The sequence below is a fragment of the Acanthochromis polyacanthus genome, chromosome 9 (assembly GCF_021347895.1).
Source record: "Acanthochromis polyacanthus isolate Apoly-LR-REF ecotype Palm Island chromosome 9, KAUST_Apoly_ChrSc, whole genome shotgun sequence".
In the NCBI taxonomy this organism is placed as follows: Eukaryota; Metazoa; Chordata; class Actinopteri; family Pomacentridae; genus Acanthochromis; species Acanthochromis polyacanthus.
Genome location: NC_067121.1, coordinates 5225302 through 5245093, shown reverse-complemented (window position 1 = coordinate 5245093; position 19792 = coordinate 5225302). Strand labels below are relative to the sequence as shown.

Here is a 19792-nt window from a genome sequence, read left to right as displayed (position 1 = left end):
TCAGTGCAACAAAAGTCAGTACACCTTTCATTGCTGAGATTCAAACCTTTTATTTTTGCAGTACTTGACAGGTAAACCTTTATTTTTTGATGACAAACTCAATCGTCCTCATCCTGTGTCCACAATTTTGTCAAGAGATTCTTTGCAGAGATTTTTTTACCCTGCTCTTTCTGAAGGGGTTGTGTTGCTTTACATTTCTCTTTAAAATACCCAAAAGGTGTCCTGTGGGATTCCAAGTCAGGTGACATAGCTTTGCAAGTTGTTATTTTATTTACTCCATCCTTCTTTAGAAACTCTTCTTCAGTGTCCTTTTTTGGTATGATTTTTACAGAGTGCTTTGGATGGTTATCTTACTAGAACAATCCTCTTCTGTCAGGTTTCTGCAGGTCATGAATCATTTCTTTTAGCCAGTATTTTGGTGTAACCACAGACCTACTTGGTGCCATTTATAAATAAGCGACGTTTCACTGCAGAAACTTGGGACATGCACAAGGTCGTGCCATTGTTTCATGAAACTTTTCTGTTTTTTTTTTTAATTTTTATAGTAAATAGGCTTTCTGTTTCAACTGTGGCATAGGATTCAATGGCTTCGGCCACTAAGTCCTCTTAATCACACACAAAAACAAAACTTACTGGACACAACTCCAGTTCTATGTGCATGTATATACTGGAAAACTGAAGGTCTGTTGTGGCATTTACATCGGTAATGTGATGCTAGACAAGAACATTGCTACCAGATGAGGATGCCAAAAGGGAGGAAATGGTTCGATTTGTTTACCAAAAGCTTTTTGGCATGACCAGCAAGACAGTTTTTCAGGGCCACTCAGATGGACTCTTTGCTCCCCTGAAAACACATAGTTTTATAGTTATTGGATCTGACAATACTGTCTGAACAACAGCCTGCTTGCAGTAACTGAGTACATTTACTCAAATACTCCAAGTACATGCTTGTCTTCACATTGGCCAGATTACATTTATTTACACACGCATGAAATAATGAACTATTTAAATGAAAAAAAATCCAGTTTAAGGTTTTTGTACTTTGAATCATTAACTTAAATTACATTACAGTGTTATTTATAATAAGGTTCTAAACAATTAAGTCTTGTTAAACTATGTGAGAACATTTGCTTTGAAAAAGTTGTTTCTGCCGGAACTTCGGGGTGTGACAAGCGGCGGAAGTTAACAGCCAAAAGGCGCCAACAGCGTTAGCTTTACGAATGTGTGGAAGTTTGTGATGACAGTTGTGTCTTCGGGGCGCGGATCAGTAACTTCAGTTGAAGCGAGCATGTCTTCAGCTCAGTGTCTGAAACTGTTTATAAACGAGCGACTGACTGCTGCTGCCGAAGAAATATTCTCAGAGTTTAAAAAAACCATCGTCCAGTACGAGGAGGAGATCGACCGTCAGCGCAAACAGCTGGAAAACATCTGGAAACCACAGATAACACAACACGCAACAGGTATGTGAAACTCTGACGGTCCGAATCTACTAAATACAAGAGAGACTGACTGAACAAGAAGATCACTGCAAAGTTTGGAAATATGACAAATAGCTGAGAGCTAGCGAAAAGCATAGAAACATACAGGCTAACATGCTAACGAGCTAGCGAAACGTGAACAATTTCTTCTTTTTGGGGGGTTTATTGGCAAAACCTGTTTAAGATGCATTACCGCCACGCTTTGGACTGAAACGGAACATTGGCATTTTCCGCAAAAAAAAGCATTCTATCAACTGTGTGTCTTAAAAATGATCAGTAGTTGGGCACCTGTTCACCATGATGCTGCTCCAAGGAGACTCTACTGTGAAGTTAGGCTTTGCTGCTTTGGGAGCCTTTCTTAATAGGCGATGGGCCGAGTACGTCTATCTGCTTTCGTTTACGAAACAATTGATCCCCTGCCGGTAATTTTCAGATTTTTTAGTATTGTGTAGATAAATGGCACATCAGATTGACCCCAAATTGAGTGGGGGTCTTCCTGGAGTGGTCTACTACAAGATTGAGGTGAAAAATGAGTCTGTGGAAACTAGGAGTTTTCCTGCAGTTCTGTATTACCGTAATGTCAAGTATACACAGGCTCCCCTAAATACGAGGGCTTGCTCACTTCACACCTTTCTCGGCGGAGCTGGATTGCTTCACATCAGTGCTAAACCGATGCTGATTGCACAAAATCCATTCCAGGTAGTTTTAATGCCCTGTGTTCACTATTCTGAGACTAGTAATTGCACCTTCGGTTTCCACCCACTCTCCTTCCAACACCCACATGCTTTTGAGTACTCTAGACACGCCTTCTTGTGTCATTAGACCTCTTCAAATTTGACCTTTTTCATTAAACATATGCAAACTGGTATTATTCCCATTCTCCAAGGTCTAAATTAACTAAATATACCAGTTACTTTGATCTTGCACCTTGGCTATGCCTGCCTCAAGAGCCTGTGTACATTTTAACTCATTTTAATGCACAAACAATTGGGACATTGCAAAAAATCAATGTGGTAGTATGATAGCGCTGCACTGACACATATATCGCATAAGAAACTGTCAGATAGGATGTCACTAATACATGTAGTGTCGCTTGTTCAATGTGGCTTTCTTGAAACTGTCAAATTTGTTCCTGTGGTACTTCACAAGTACTTACACAGGTGTTCATGTGTTTACTACCATATGCAAGAAAATTTTATTGGCTTTCATTTGGTACCACTTTCAATACTATAGCATCAACCTCTGGGAAGCTACAATGAAAACAAGGATATAATGTCTCGAATTTTGCAGTGTTTTTGAAAAACGTCAACAATAACATTACATGGCTCTTGAGGCAGGCATAGCCAAGGTCCAAGATCAAAGTAACTGATATATTTAGTTAATTTAGACCTTGGAGAATGGGGATAATATCAGTTTGCATTTGTTTGATGAAAAAGGTCAAATTTGAAGAGGTCTATTGTGTCATTTATGTCCCAATGTTCCTGCCATGTTTTATTAAAAAGAGTGTCATAACTCAAGATTTATTCACATTGTTGAACATTAAAAATCACCTTCTTTTCACACCCTGCTAATACTTATTTGCTCAATTGCATGTAGCTGTTGACCTTTTTCTGATGTCCCTTTGCCTCCCTAGAATTCCCACAACAACATGCCTGTAACAGAAAGGAGGTTCTCACTGACAAGCATCCCTGTAACCAGGAAAGGGACTCCAGTTTGAACCAGGAGGTTCAGACTGAGCCTTCACAGATTAAAGAGGAGCAGGAGGGACTCTGCACCAGCTTGGAGGGAGAACAGTTTGTCCTGAGGCTGGAGTCTTCTGAAGAAAGTGACGACAGTGAAACAAAACCAGACAATGACCCATTTGCCTTTCACGTCTCCACTGTAACAAAGAGCCGTGTACGAAAAAGAAAGAGGAATATAGACTTAAGATCAAGGAGAAAGGCAGCAGTAAAGCCAAAGAAGAGACCTCTCAAAGAAAGAATTCAAAATGACATGAAAAAAAAACGTCCTGTGTCAGAGAGTCACTGTGCTACTGACACAAAGACGGAAAGAATGGCCGTCAAATGTGACGTTTGTGGAAAAGGATTTAAATATAAGTCGGCAATGAGTTATCATCGCAGAACACACACAGGTGAGAAGCCATACGCTTGCAGTACTTGTGGGCAAAAATTCACTCGAAAGTCATCAATTACGTATCACCAAAGAATCCACACAGGCGAGAAGCCTTATGCTTGTGAAATATGTGACAAACGTTTCAGAGCTAATATTGGCTTGGTAGCACACACGAGGACTCACACAGGTGAAAGGCTGTATTCATGCGAAACGTGTGGAAAAACTTTTACCCAACTCGGCCATTTGAGGTGCCACAAAAAAATTCACACAGGTGAAAGACCTCATTCTTGTCAGACATGTGGAAAAAAATTCATGCAGCTCTGTCATTTGTTGCGCCACACGAGAATCCACACAGGCGAGAAGCCTTATCCTTGTGCGACGTGCGGCAAAAGATTCAATCAGAGTGAAATTCTGAGTGTCCACATGAAAACTCACACAGATCACAAACCCTGTATCTGCAGCATCTGTGGAAAAAAATTCAAGGCTGCATCACCGCTGATGCGACACATGAGAACTCACACAGGGGAAAAGCCATATTTTTGTGAAAAATGTGGGAAAAAATTTGCTCAGCATGAACATTTGTTGCGCCACATGAAGACTCACAAAGGTTAGAAGTCATAGTCCTGATACATCAGCCTTGAACGAACCTTGAAAACAATGTCAAAAAGGATTCAGATGAATAGCAGTCCTTTCAGGTTTAAAGGGCCTTTACACTGCTTTAACAATCACTCTGTGAGTTTGTTACATTGTGAGAAATGGATCTCATAAGCCCTGGCAAACTGTCCAGTGGATTCGTGGTGATTCTTAGAGAAGCACAATAAATTTGCAGAAGTAAGACAACTCACCGCTAAGAAAAAAACCTCAGGATTATTTAAATTAATAAGCTGGTTATCAAATCAGGCTGCACATTGGAGTAGTAGTTAGCACTTTCGCCTTGCAGCAAGAAGATCCAAGGTTCAAATCCCGGCCTGGGCCTGGGATCTTTCTGCATGGAGTTTGCATGTTCTCCCTGTGCATGCATGGGTTTTCTCCGGGTACTCCGGCTTCCTCCTAGCCTAGCCGCACTAGACCCAGCTCTTAAGACACAAGGGTCTAGGAACGCTCGACAGGGAGGGAGGCGGGCTAAAAGGTTGTCTTTCAAATCACTCTGCAGCAGTTGGGTAGGCATACAAGCAATCAGCGCAACGAATAGGCTGACGTAGTTCCTAGAGCGCCGGTGGATTGTGGCTAAGTCCCATTAGCTTCCCAACCAGCGGAGCCAACTGGTATATTAAGGATTTGCCATATCCCGTCGGCATAAGTCCAAATACGTCTTTCTTCTCAATGAAACACTTCAGTGCCGTCCTTTGTTTATCTTTCAAGTTGAATTTTAGCTTCAAATCTTTAAGGGCTGTGGCCAAAGCCGAGTCGAAAGATAACTGTTTATTGTGCGCCGGTTGTTTCTGTCAGAATCGTCACGCCTCTGTCGTCACTTAGTTACGCCCGCCTTCTGACTCTACACTTCATGGTGATTGGTCCGGCCAGTTTTAGGAGCATCCAACCTCGAGCCTTATGGAGGGTAACTAGACCCACCCTGGCAGAGAATTAAATTCGTTGCCGTGGGTTGTCTAGCGCGGCTAGGCTAGCTTCCTCCCACAGTCCAAAAACATGCTGAGGTTAATTGATTACTCTAAATTGTCCGTAGGTGTGAATGTGAGTGTAATAGTCTGTATATGTAGCCCTGTGACAGACTGGCGACCTGTCCAGGGTGTCCCCTGCCTTCACCTGAGTCAGCACGCCCCACGACCCTAGTGAGGATAAAGTGGTGTATAGAGAATGGATGGATGGTTGTCAAATCTTTTTGTGATCCCTGATTTAACAAATGAACTCGAGTTTAACCATCAATGTTTGTATTTTTTAAGTGAAGTACTTTGGGAAATGTCATGTTATGGTCATATGTGTGTAAATCTGCTACAGTGCTGTTAATCATGCTGAAATGTGATGTATTTCTACAGTGATGCTTTGTAAATCTTTGTATGAAGATGAGAAATAAAGCCAGTTTCCTGTTCAGTATCATCTGGAAGAGACGGATTTGATTGGACTAACATGACATCTTTCTCAAAAGACTTGCAAACATCTTGATAGTGTTGTATTACTACACTATGAAGTTCCACTGTGTGATACCAGCTTCATATTAGATACTGAAGGGTTTGCTTATACAGCTACAACTGTGTCAAAAGCTGCAGCTGTGAAAGCAGAGACTTCAGGTTGCCTCCTGCCAGATTTCTGTGTGGTTTAGCTGAAAGCTGCATTAATGCTCCGTGAGGGTAGTGGAAGGTTTGTACAGGGTTTAGGAGAAATATATAAAATTTTCCATTCATAGTTTTACTTACTTCCTTTCCTGAATGCATCACGATGTATATGTAATCTCAGCACTGAACTGTCTTTCTCTTGTTTCCAGAAATAATTTGAAGAGAGACATCAGTTCAGATGATACCATCATGAAAAAGTTTGATGAATACAAAACCACACGTGATGTCACTTTTCTCTACGGGTTTTTTTTTTTTTTTTTGCTGGAAAATAGGCAATTATTTGCTTTAACTGTCAAAAGGACAGTCAGACACTCAAACACTGGCCACTTTGCAAAATGAGATGAAAGATTCATAAACTAGTGATTCTAAATTTGTCGTAGGTGTGAATGTGAGCTGGCATGGTTGTCTCTTTGTGTTGCACAGTAAAATCTGTAGATGACGACAAAACACAAAAACAGTTGAAGGAAGTGATTTTTATTGTTCAGGCAGAAAATTCATCACACATGCAAACAGCGACGTTGAAGCAGAGTATCATCAATATTTTATTACCAAACCAGAGAGAAGTTAACAAAAATTAACAGACAGAACTTTCTGTACAGGTCCAAACATGCTACAATGTACACTATTATTAGTACAAAGATCATTAAGAAAATCTTCTTGCGTGTTTCAGTTAAGTGACTGTCCGAAACAAATTTTCTGTTCTGATTGATCCGACCGACCGCTTTCTTCTCTGACTGATGAAGATTCAGTTTCAGGTAATGCTAACATGCTACACTAATGTTCCCTCTTTTTCCTCAAAGTGCTCATTTTTGCATTTGTTCACCTCAACAGCAAAATAAACCTTGGAGAGCTGTAAAACATAAGGTGTGGGACTCACAGTTTGAAATAGAGATTTTTGCCAGAAAACCAGAAAAAAAAGTTCAAACTGCGTGCTTAGGTAGCTCAACAGGCAAACGGAAAAAAATAGCCAACCAAAACAAAAAACACCCTGGAGAATATTTTGAAGTTAAAAAAATAGAAGTTTAATGAAATGAAAACAAAATAAAATGCAAATTGGACAAAGAAATCTAATTTATGTTGGGTTTTGTAAAGAAGAAAATTAAAACAGGTGGTAAGTTTTTGTCTCCCACTTTCACTTTATTATTCTGTTTCATAGTCTTTTCAAAAAAACTAAGAATTGAGAAAGAAAATAAAAATAATCTTTGGAAGAAGTAAAAGTTTTTTCCTTTAATAGACTATCCACTACAGTATATGGAGATGCCCATAGTCGCCACATCGGGGGCTCTAGTCCTCGATGTAGCGGCGATGGGTTCGAGTCTGACCCACAGTCATTTGCTGCATGTCTTACCAGAAGACCCCCTAAAAATGCTCAAACTAATACATTTTTTATGTCAATTATGAAGCTTTAGGTGAAAGGAAGTGACAGTTTGAGGTAAAACAGACCAATCAAATAAAATGTAAAGCAACTTATTTTGTACAAAACTCACTATTTTTGAGGCCTGATGAAGATGAGTTAGTCCGAAGACATCATTTGTTGCCATTTTAAGAGCAACAGGGAGATATGGAGAAATTATTTGTTGGCAACAGATGTGTAAACTGACTTTCATCTTTGTCATTTTAAAGCAGGAGCAGGATTTAAAACAAAATAAATGTTTGCACATCTATTTTATGAAGCAGATATGTAGGAGGACGACGACCAGTTCCAAACGAATTTATATTGGAAGCTTGGGTGAATTATCAGTTTTGTTACCTGTTGAACACTCGTGAAAGCAACCCACAATTTGCATCAAGATATAGAAATGAAAGAGGGATTCCCCACTGAGAAAGGTCTGTCATTCTACAGAGGATTTTATAAAGCAGGAGGATTAGCTTTGCATAATGGGGGTATCTATCACTGAGAATTATCCAAACATGTGAGTTGGCCCTTCCATTCTGGTACAGCTTAAAGTCTGGGAGGAAATATAAGGCATCAATTTAAGCATGCCTCTGTGACCAGGAGAAACCTAGTCATTTAACACAGGCATGCTTGCACCCTCCTCTGAATGGAAACTACTGCTGTGCACAGTGCAATAACACCACTAAAGCTTAAATACATACAAAGATATTTCTAACAACAGTGTCATCAGTTGTGTATCATGTGTTGGGGAAAGCCACCAGAAATATGAAACAACAGATCGGTGAACATAAAAGCACAACACACCCGAATGGCCAGGATAAACCCACAGCTGTACATTTCAGTGATGCTCATCAGGACAACTTGTCGTTGGTCCTCTGAGGGATTGAACATTCAGCTCAACTCCATTCTTACGGCCAATTCACAGCATACCGTATGTCATCTCATGGCACTTACCTCATGGTAAGGTGAAGATGTTACAAATTTTCAACAGGGAAAAAACACGTCACCTTACCACTAAGAGGCAAGAACTACGGGGTTATTCAAAAAGAATGAGCCAATTTCATTATGCAATACTTCAATAAGGAAAAACAATAGAAAACTCCAGACAAGTTACGAGCATTCTACTCACAATCAACTTTTATTTGATGTTATAGGTCATCGAATGACATCAGATAGCAACAGCAATCAACTCAGTGGATTGTGATATGCTGATACGCGTCTGGGAGGAATTCTCTTATTGCAATGACGTTGCCCGAGCTGCAGGGGGTAGTCACATTGAACACTCGTAAGACGGGAAATAAGAGTTGATTGTGAGTAGAATACTTGTGACTTGGCTGGAGTTTTCTATTGCTTTTCCTCATTAAAATATTGCGTTACGAAATTGGTGTATTCTTTTTGAATAACCCTGTTTAGTAAAACACTCAAAGAGCATGAGACTTTCTGGAATCATACTCTTCAAACATTGGCTTCAAAGATACTTATTGGTGAACTAATTCCTATCATCTTCTTGTGATTTCTTACATTCTATATTTACATTTGGTAAATTGTCACCTGCATGTTTCCTTTTCTGCTAAACACTTATTCGCTGGGGTTCGTTGTTCATTTCTACACAGTCTGGCGTTACTTATGAATTTGCCCAAGAAAATACTACAACATTACAAATTCTTGCAAGTAAGACTGTGTGCAAGTCTTTTTGAAAGCAGAAGTTTGACGCTTTGGAAAATATGTTTGTGTTTTTAGATGGGAAAACTGACGGCCAGGTCTGCTACAGCCACATGGTGGTTCACGCTTCAGATTACATAAATGACATACAACATGATGGATCACTGAGCTTTATAGCTGTTGATAGGTACATTTAATAGGTCCACAATCCCAACCTTCATGATAAGCTAAGCTAACCAGTTGTCCATATTTACCATTCAGACAATAGACCGATACGAGTTGATCTGAACAAGAGGAAGCCACAAGGAAAAGGCAACTTTACCAAAATGGGGCAAGAAAACATGCTGGAACAGCAGATTACTGTAAAAACATCTAATCACAACTCGAGAAACATTCACAAACCGTAGACAAAAATTATCTAGTTGTTTTCTGCTAAACTCAGAGGCAACATCGAATGGTTTGGCTCAGTCGCTGTTGTGATTGCTGGGACTTTAAAGTTCAGCGAATCACAGAAATCCAGCTGCTGTTTTTATTTTCTCAAAAATAAAACAAGATGCAAAACATGTGCACATACATCTTTAGTAGGTTCTGAGTTAAAAAGAAAGAAAGAAAAAAAACTTCCTAGACATTTGCTATGGTCAGAGAAAAACATTTAAGGGCAGTTTGTCCATCCATCCCTTACTGATACACCGCTTAATGCTCATTAGGGTCGCGGGGTACTGGAGTCTATCCCAGCTGACTCGGGCGAAGACAGGGGACACCCTGGACATGTCACCAGTCTGTCGCAGGTCTACATATACATTCAAATTCACACCTAAGGGTAATTTAGAATAATCAATTAACCTCAGCATATTTTTGGACTGTGGGAGGAAGCCAGAGCACCCTGGGAAAACCCACGCATGCACAGGGAGAACATGCAAACTCCATGCAGAAAGATCCCGGGAAAGCTGGGACGCGAACCAGAGATCCTCTAGCTGCATGGCAAAAGTGCTAACCACTACTCCACTGTGCAGCCCTAAGGGGAGTTTGTAACTGGCAAAAATCACAAACAGAATCAACAAGAAAGTTAAGATTCAAGCAGCAGGTTGTTAATGTGTATAAATGAGGACAAACACTCTTCTATCCTGCTGCTGCATTACATTTCTGAGGTCTTCTCCTCTAAGGCTGTAGCACCAAGATTCTACAGAAGCATTCACAAAGAAAGGTTTGGTGACAGTAACTTCCAACTAGGAGGGACAATCGCAGAAAAGATCTAATATTTGACAGATCTGGATCCATCTCTAACTGTGTGTCATGCAATTAACTCGTAGGAGGGCTGTTGAAGCAAAGTCTAAAAGTGCTTTAAATCTGAAAGATCTACTTTGAACTTCAACGAATTTTCAGTTTTTTAAGTCCCACAGATGAACCAGGACTATGACTCTTCACCTGTGGGTGAAACTTTTCCCACATGTTCCACAAGAATGGGCCTTCTCACCTGTGTGGATTGCAGTGTGTCTTTTAAATGCTGATGAGTCAGAGAACCTTTTCCCACACATGTTACAAAGGTATGGCTTCTCACCTGTGTGGACTCTGGTGTGCTTTTTCATAGCGGACATTGAACTGAACGTTTTCTTGCAGGTTTTGCAAACGTAAGGCTTCTCACCTGTGTGGGTTCTCATGTGGACCAACAAAACAGAATTACTTGAGAGACCTTTTCCGCATATTTTGCAAGAATAGGGCTTTTCACCTGTGTGAATTGCTGCATGCTTTTTATAGGTGGACGAATCAGAAAATCTTTTGCCACAAGTGTTGCAAAGGTATGGCTTCTCGCCTGTGTGGGTTCTCATATGGACCAACAAAACTGAGTTACTTGAGAGACCTTTTCCACATATTTTGCAAGAATATGGCTTCTCCCCTGTGTGGATTGCCTTATGCTTTTTAAATGTTGATGAGTCAGTAAATCTTTTGCCACAGGTGTTACAAAGGTATGGTCGCTCACCTGTATGAGTTCTTATGTGGATAGTCAGATTGCCACTTTTTCTGAAACTCTTACCACACACTTCACAAGAATATGGCTTCTCACCTGTGTGAGTTCTTTGATGATATTTCATTAAATAAATCTCGTAAAATCTCTTCCCACAAGTGTTACAAGCATACGGCTTCTCACCTGTGTGGATTCTGTAATGTTTCTTCAAGTGGTACTTATCTTTAAAGGCTTTTCCACAAACATCACACTTTATACACTTCAGCTGAAATTCAGCACTTTGAAGTGACCCAGTGTCTGCATGCATGCTTCCTTCCTGAGCTAGGCCCTCAGCTACAGAAGAGTTGTGAGAGAGGAGCTGGTCACTGTTTGGTTCTGGCTCACTGTGGTCACTTTCCTCATAAGAAGGTGTCACCATAAAGGTATCAGACTCCAGCTTTACTACAAGCAGATCTCCTTCTTGACTGGAGTAGAGTTCGTCCTGTTCTTCTTTAATCTGTGGAAACTCAGGGTCCTCCAGGTCCAGATTGGTACAGAGTTCATCCTGTTCCTCTTTAATCTGGGCAAATTCTGGGTCCTCGTGGTCCAGACTGGTGCAGAGTTCCTCCTGTTCCTCTTTAATTAGTGGAGGCTCTGGTTCTTCCTGGTCCAAACTGGAGTTGCTCTCCTGGTTACAGAGTTGCTGGTCATCAAGAACCTCTTCATCCTTACAGACATCTTGTTGTGAGAGGTCTTGAGGGACAAAGGGACACAAGACAAACATTATGACTGCGATGACAGGAAAACGTCTGAAAATGTCTTTAAATTTTAACCATTAACAAGGTTCTACAGTGTGAGCATGTCATCCAAATGTGCAATAAAAGTGTACAAAACTGACAAATTATTTGAATGCACCATTGTGAATGACACTCTTGTTAGAGAAGCTCAGTGTGTAACAGCTTCCTACTTTGACTCAGCGCTGTGGTGAAAATGCCAAACTGCAGGTCAAATCAGGTGCTGATCACCATTCTAGTTTTACTTACCTAATCTGTGTAACTTTATTTCAGGTGTCTGGATGATATTAAGTAGTCTGCGCTGACGGTTGATTTCTTCCTCATACTGGACAACTGCTTTTACAAAGACTCCGAATATCTCTTCACATTTGGACTTGCACTGAACCAGCATCACTGTATATGTCTTCCGCTTCAATGGAAGCTGCTCTCCTTGCTGACTGGTGCACAGTGTCCCCTGTTCCTCTTTAATCTGCAGAGGCTCTTTCTCCTCCTGGGCCTGAATGGTGCTCCTCTCCAGGTCACAGGGCTGATGGTCTGCGAGAACCTCCTTGTCGCTACAGACATGTTGCTGTCGTAAGTCTGGAGGTACAAAGAGGCACAAGAGAAAAGAAAAAGTCAGAGCAACAAGTTACACTCATTAGCATCATGTGAAAATAGGAGTACAATTATTTGTGTGTAACTTTTTTTTAAATGTTTGCACCTTAAAAAGTTTCTGTCAAAGGCAATTTATACTGACGTTGAATGTAATAAAAGCACCTTTAAATCTGACTCTTGGATTTTTTCAAGTTTCCATCTGAGTGATGTAATACACTTCATCATACAAACAAAGAGTCCATCAGAGACACTACAAAAGAGGACCTCCAGACAGTGGGGGAGTCGTACTGTTCCACAAAGTCAACTATCACTGCAGCCCTCCACCAGTCGGGGCTTTATGGCAGAGTGGCCCGACGGAAGCCTCTCCTCAGTGCAAGACACATGGAAGCCCGCATAGAGTTTGAAAAAACACATGAAGGACTCCCAGACTATGAGAAATAAGATTCTCTGGTCTGATGAGACCAAGACTGACCTTTTTGCTGTTAATTCTAAGTGGTATGTGTGGAGAAAACCAGGCACTGCTCATCACCTGCCCAATACAATCCCTACAGTGAAACATGGTGGTGGGAGCATCATGTTGTGGGGGGGTGTTTTTCAGCTGCAGGGACAGGACGACTGGTTGCAGTTGAAGGAAGGATGAATGCGGCCAAGTACAGAGAGATCCTGGAGGAAAACCTCTTCCAGAGTGCTCAGGACCTCAGACTGGGCCGAAGGTTCACCTTTCAACAGGACAATGACCCTAAGCACACAGCTACAATAACAAAGGAGTGGCTTCAGAACAACTCTGTGACCGTTCTTGACTGGCCCAGCCAGAGCCCTGACCTAAACCCAATTGAGCATCTCTGGAGAGACCTCAAAATGTCTGTCCACCAACGTTCACCATCCAACCTGACAGAACTGGAGAGGATCTGCAAGGAAGAATGGCAGAGGATCCCCACATCCAGGTGTGAAAAACTTGTTGCGTCATTCCCAAGAAGACTCATGGGTGTACTAGCTGAAAAGGAGCTTCTACTCAATACTGAGCACAGAGTCTGAATACTTCTGACCATGTGATATTTCAGTTTTTCTTTTTTAATCAATTTACAAAAATTTCTACTTTTCTGTTGTTTTTTTCTGTCAAGATGGGGTGCTGAGTGTACATTAATGAGAAATAAAATTAACTTCTTTGATTTTGGTAAATGGCTGCAATGACACAGAGTGAAAAATTTCAAGGGGTCTGAATACTTTCCGTACCCACTGTAAGTTCTCCCTCCCTGCTGTAGATTTAGACTCTTGGGGATTCCCATGATGCACTGGGCCTCTCTCCTCTACAATTATACTCCACTGTTATATGTCACTAACTTTGTTTCTTCTTCGAGGTTCTGTGGTTGTTGTCTGGAGCTGAATGTCTCTGATCTGCAGTTTTAGGCCTCACCAACCTCCAAAATGTTCATTGTTCTCTTTGTACTGTTTGTCTGTTCTCCATCTGCTGTCCTGTTATCCCCCCCACCCTCCTCAACCCCACCCTCACACCAACTGGTCGAGGCAGATGGCAGCCTTTCCTGAGCCTGGTTCTGTCTGAGGATTATTATTTCTTCCCTGTTGAAGGTTTATTTCGTTTCGTTTTTGGTTCCTTCCCACCGTTGCCAACTGCTTGCTCATAGAGAATCCAAAAGAGAACTGTGGACTGTCGGGTTCTCTGTTTAAAATTTGTACTGTTATGTGTTATGAGATTACATATGTTTTGAATTGGCGATATATAAATAAAATTGAATTGGATTTTTGTTCATTAACTCCTACCATTCACATATGTAGGCAAGGCTGCCTTGTAGAAATACCTGAGGACTCCTATACAGAATGACAAGGTTTTATATGTAATCCTCAGTTCAATAGACATCTGGAATGGTTACTGATGTTTTGCGTTTTTTGTTAACATACTTTCATTATTTTTTTGTGACCTTAAATCAGGCTCTTCTGTTTAAAAAAGCTTTAATATGCATTCTTCTTCTTTCTGTGTAAACGATGACTACGGTTGCATTTCTATTTCACTCTGCGGCCCTTAAACGCACCTCAGAGCTCTGATTAGGATCCTGCACGAGTCACATTCATTATTTTATTTATTCAGACCATCACAGTTCTACATACCTGATGTCTGTAACGGTATCTGTGGTTTCCAGATGTTATCCAGCTGTTTGCGCTGACGGTCGATCTCCTCCTCGTACTGGACGATGGTTTTTTCAAACTCTGAGAATATTTCTTCGGCAGCAGCAGTCAGTCGCTCGTTTATAAACTCACTCAGATTCTGGACTGAAGTCATTTTTACCTCAGCGGCTGAAATATATTTCTGATATATGACAACACAACCGTCCTCTACCTCGACGCATCCATAAAGCTAACGCTGCTAACTGCTAACGCTTTTGTCATTGTTTACTTCCGCAGGATGTGTTCTTCTTCTTCGTTGGTGATTGGTAAACAAGTGTTGGAAATGTACTTCCGCCACCTACCGGACAGCGCAGACAGTAGCTTTGAGTTTACAGGGTATACAGCAGCTACTTCCACTGATCAGGCAGAACATTTTGACCACTGACAAGTGAAGTGAAAAACACTGATTATGTCTTCATCATGGCTCCTGTTAGTGGGTTGGACATATTAGGCAGCAACTGAACATTTTGTCCTCAAAATTGATGTGTTAGAAGCAGGAAAAAATTGGCAAGTTTAAGGATTTGAGTGACTTTGACAAGGACCAAAGTGTGATGGCTAAGGGACTAGGTCAGAGTATCCCCAGAACTGCAGCTTTTTTGGGGTGTTCCTGGTCTGCAGTGGTCAGGATCTATCTCAGAAGGAAGGAACAGTGGTGAACTAGTGACAGGGTCATAGGCCGCCAAGGCTCATTGACCCACCTGGGGAGGAAGGCGGACCTGTGTAGTCTGATCCAACGGATGAGCTACTGTTGTTCAAACCGCTGAAGAAGTTAATGCTGGTTCTGATAGAAAGGTGGCAGAATACCCAGAACATCACAGTTTGTTAATTGTTAAACAATTTCCTTCAGGATAAAAAAAGTTGGTCTTATCTTTGTTGTGTATGAGGCTACATAGTCAGGGTGTCCATGCTGACCTCTGTGCACTGCCGAAAGACCAACAATGGGCACGTGAGAATCAAAATTGGACCACAGAGCAATGGAAGAAGATGGCCTGGTCTGATGAATCACATTGTCTTTTACATCACATGGATGTCCGGGTGTGTCGCTTACCTGGGGAACACATGGCACCAGGATGCACTATGGGGAGAAAGCAAGCTGATAGAGGCAGTGTGATGCTTTGGTCAATGTTCTGCTGGGAAACCTTGGGTCCTTCATCCATGTGGATGTTACTCTGACACGTACCACCTACCTAAGCATTGTTGCAGACCATGTACACCCTTTGATGGAAACGGTATTCCCTGATGGCTGTGGCCTCTTTCAGCAGGAAAATGTTTCATGCCACAAAGAAAAATGGTTCAGGAATGGTTTGAGGAACACAACGAGTTGAGACGTTGACTTGGTCTTTGAATTTCTCAGATTTCAATCTAATCCGGCATCTGTTGGATGTGCTGGACAAACAAGTCCAATCTATGAAGACCCCACCTTACAACTTAAAGGACCTGAAGGATCTGCTGCTATATATTTGGCTTTGTGATGTCTGGGCCCACAGTCCAGTGGAACTCCAAACTGAGCAGTTTAACTGATTAGATGTCAGTTTAGTAATCTCAGCTAAAGTCAGGTTAAATTCAGTTCAAATTAAATACTTAGTACAAATGTTCCTTCATTGCAGTTGCTACAGATTTAAATGTACAAAGTAAAACCATCATGCGTCTCTACAACAGAGCTGGAAATAAGCAGGAAACAACCAAGAATACCTTATACTGGAAGTGAAAAATGAAAAGTGGACTCATAGACCAGAAATCCCAAGTCAGCAACAAGTTCCACATACGCAGCACAGTTAATGAGATTGTCGGATGTCAGCTCATTCGTCCTGAAGGGCTCAGTAGGTTACTTGTGTCTGACCAAGAACCCACATACACTACATTTACAGTTCATACATAAAAGTTCTTAAAATGAACACATCAAGAGCTGCCAAATCTATTCAGTGTTTCTTGATTTTTAGTTTGGATTAACAAGTTACTTGAAAGTTTTAGGGCTCTATGTTGTTCCTCATCATGACTGTTTTTTTTGTGTTTGTTACTTCTCTGAAGCTGACATTTCTAATACTTTGTCAGTAACTGAAAGAAACAGAGCAGAACATTGATAAATGATCCGCAAAAACTGTTCATATGCTCCTTTTTCAGCAAACACAGAACTTGATTTAAAAGGCTCAAAGACCTGTTTTGCAAAATTACAATTTGGAAAAGTTTTTTTTTGCTGCAGTTCTTCAAAGCGCTATACATATATGATGCATGAAGGAGTAAGTTTTTTGACAGTTTTGCTTGTTGTCCATAATTGTGTGTCGTATATAAACTAGGCTCTGTGGTTGTTTCGTTTTATCATCCAATTTTATGGAATATACATATGGAACAAAAACAGAACCAACCTAGTTCACATACGCACAAAATATGATAAAGTAAAAGAATTAATATAAAATGGAATTACTCAAAGTACAAATCTGTGTACAGCTGGTGCATTTTCAGTTTACAAAGCTTTATTGCCAGAATAAACACGAGATCACAAAAAATATCTTCCAAGATTCATTAGTGTCACATCTAAATCGTGAAACAATAGTTGCCAAAATTAGAAAATTCCTGGAAAAATAAAATATCCCCTACAAATATAAGATCATCATGTAAGCACCGTTTGTCAAATAAGGTTAAATCACAAACCAAAATGAAGGGCGGGAGTGGAAAAATTAAGCTGCGTCTCCTTTATCTCTGCTCTCACGCTGCTTTTCAGTTTTTATGTAGCATCAAGAGCTTAGGGAGGCATTCAAAGAAGAAAAAATAAGTTTGAGACTTTAAATTGTAAATGAAAGAAAACTGCCTAATAATTTAAGAGATAGTGTATAAATACACTGAAGGTGCAGGAGTTGGAGAACTTCAGAATTTGCCTGATAGCCCTCACAGGATCATTGCTGAAATACAGTCAAAAGGTACTTTAAATGTGAAAGATCTGCCTTAAACCCAGACAAACAACAAAGTCTTACATGTTTTTTCAAGCTTGGCTACTTTTTCCTCACAGAAGTTTCAGTACAACAACCTCTTATCGGTGTGAATTCTCATGTGGGCAACCAAAGTACCCCCTCGACTGAAACTTTTCCCACATATGTTGCAAGAATACCGCTTCTCACCTGTATGAGTTCTCATGTGAACAGTCAAATTCCCACTTTGAGTAAAACTTTTCCCACATGTAATGCATGAATAAGGCTTTTCACCTGTGTGGATAGCCACATGCCTTTTAAATGCTGATGAAACAGTAAATCTTTTCCCACAGATGTTACAAAGGAAAGGCTTCTCACCTGTGTGGCTTCTCATGTGGACAGTCAAGCCGTCATTACTTCTGAAACCTTTCCCACATATTTCACACGAGAATGGTTTTTCACCTGTGTGGATTCTTTCATGATATTTCAGCAAAAAAGTCTCATAAAACCCTTTACCACATATTTGACAGGCATACGGTGTCTCACCTCTATGGGTTTTCATGTGGACTGTGAGGGCAGCACTATAACTGAAATTTTTGCCACAAGTGTTGCAAGCATAAGGCTTCTCACCTGCATCAGTATTGCAGTGACTCTCTGATGTCAAAGGGTTTTCTACATTGTCGCTATGAGTCACCAAAAAGGTATTAGTCTCCTGCTTCAGTACAAGCAGCTCTCCCTCCTGACTCGTGCAAAGTTCCCGTTCTTCCTCCTTAATCTGTGGAGGCTCTGTGTCCTCCTGATGCAGATTGGTGCAGAGTTCCTCCTGTTCCTCTTTTATCTGTGGAAGATCCAGTCCCCGATGGCACAGACTAGTGCAGAGTTCCTCCTGCCCCTCTTTATTCTGTAGAGGTCCTGGTTCCTCTTGGTCCCGGCAGAAGTTTTTCTTAATGTCACAGAGCTGCTGATCAGCAAAAACCTTGTTCTCCTTACAGACATAATGTTGTGGGAGGTCTGGAAGGACAAAGGGACAAGAAAAATGTTACTATTGTGATGAAACAAAAACAAATGTCCGAGAAAATCTATTCTATTTTAAGCCATTAACAAGGCTCCAAAGAATTGGGCTTTTAAATGCACAGAATATTTCATAATGCTACAGTATCAGTGGTTTGTTAGTCAACCAATATCGGCAAATCACAGATATATGTGTCATCAGTCCTGAAAAAAAGTCCAAACTCTGAAGACCACATTTTCACATCTTGCTTGACTAATCAGTGAAACTGATCCAAATCAGAATCAGAAAGAAATGTATGGTCACATGGTTCTTGACATACAAGGAATTTGACTTGACGTTTTAAAGCAGTAGAACAGCAACACATAGACTCAAAATGTGATTTGGCATAATTTAAAAAAAGAAGTGTAATAAGAAAGAAGCACTGTTATGCTTCCAATAAGTCTGTCCTGACCACCTCTAGCAAGCAAGAGTAATCGAGGGTTTACAACTCATGAAAAGTAAAAGAAACATTTGCAGTGTGGAGGAATGTGGAAATTAGCCACCTACAATGAGTCGCATAGATGGTTGCACAGTATGTAAACAAGAACTTGAAATATGCTCAAACATGTTAACTGTGGATTGTAGCTGAAAACATTACTTTGATATTATCCATCTTCCTAATGTGCACTCAGGTCATGGGTGACTCCAGCATAATCTCCATTTACATGTGTCACCCTGTGCATGTGAGCTGAGCTTAACTTATTTAAACGATTCATACATTTAAATTAAGAAAATCACAAAACCTTTCACCAAAATTCCATCTAAAATAAACTGATAGCGGCTGTTTGTGTTACTGATGAGGCAGTCTGGCTACAGTGGCTGGGCTAAGACCATCACAGTTTTATAAACCTAAAGTGTGTAGCTTTATCTGTGGTTTCCAGATGACATCCAGCAGTCTGCGCTGACGGTCGAGCTCCTCTTCGTACTGGACGATGGTTTTTTCAAACTCCGTGAATATTTCCTCGGCAGCAGCAGTTAGTCTGTCGTTTATAAAATGCCTCAAAGCTGAAGACATTCTGACTTCGACTGCTGGCATATTTAATCCGTATTTAAAAACTTCCATCCATCAGGAAAGCAAATGACGCCTGCGCTGCAGCTGCACTTCTTCCGGGTGTCTTCTTCTTTGTGGTCTTCAAAAAATCAGAATAGACGCAGCGGAGGCGTGTTGCTTCCCTCTTCAGGTCATTTATAGAACTACACTAAAATAGCTAAATAACCGATAGTCGATAGGAATGAAGTAAAAAAACAAAACAAAACCCCAAGACAAGAAATACAAAAGTAGAATAAAGATGAAAATAAGCATAATAATAAAGACTGTGCCAGAGGTATTTATTAGTTTTGTGGTTTATAATTACAATTTGTTTGTTTGTGTGGATACTTTCAATGTT

The 19792-nt window shown here is 40.7% G+C and overlaps 2 protein-coding genes across 2 annotated transcripts; one reads left to right on the top strand and one right to left on the bottom strand.

The window, feature by feature from the left end:
• Positions 1–1158: 1158 nt before the first annotated feature.
• Positions 1159–5652, top strand: LOC110965057 (zinc finger protein 501-like). Its single transcript, XM_022213980.2, has 2 exons — positions 1159–1460; positions 3112–5652. The coding sequence occupies exons 1-2, from the start codon at positions 1238–1240 to the stop codon at positions 4200–4202; spliced, it is 1314 nt and encodes a 437-aa protein (XP_022069672.2). The 5' UTR covers positions 1159–1237; the 3' UTR covers positions 4203–5652.
• A 687-nt stretch (positions 5653–6339) lies between these two features.
• LOC110965062 (zinc finger protein 502-like) lies at positions 6340–19527 on the bottom strand. Its single transcript, XM_022213986.2, has 5 exons — positions 19254–19527; positions 17466–18364; positions 14394–14640; positions 11925–12254; positions 6340–11634 (listed from the first exon to the last, which is right to left on the bottom strand). The coding sequence occupies exons 1-5, from the start codon at positions 19465–19467 to the stop codon at positions 10361–10363; spliced, it is 2964 nt and encodes a 987-aa protein (XP_022069678.2). The 5' UTR covers positions 19468–19527; the 3' UTR covers positions 6340–10360.
• Between the last annotated feature and the right edge of the window lie 265 nt (positions 19528–19792).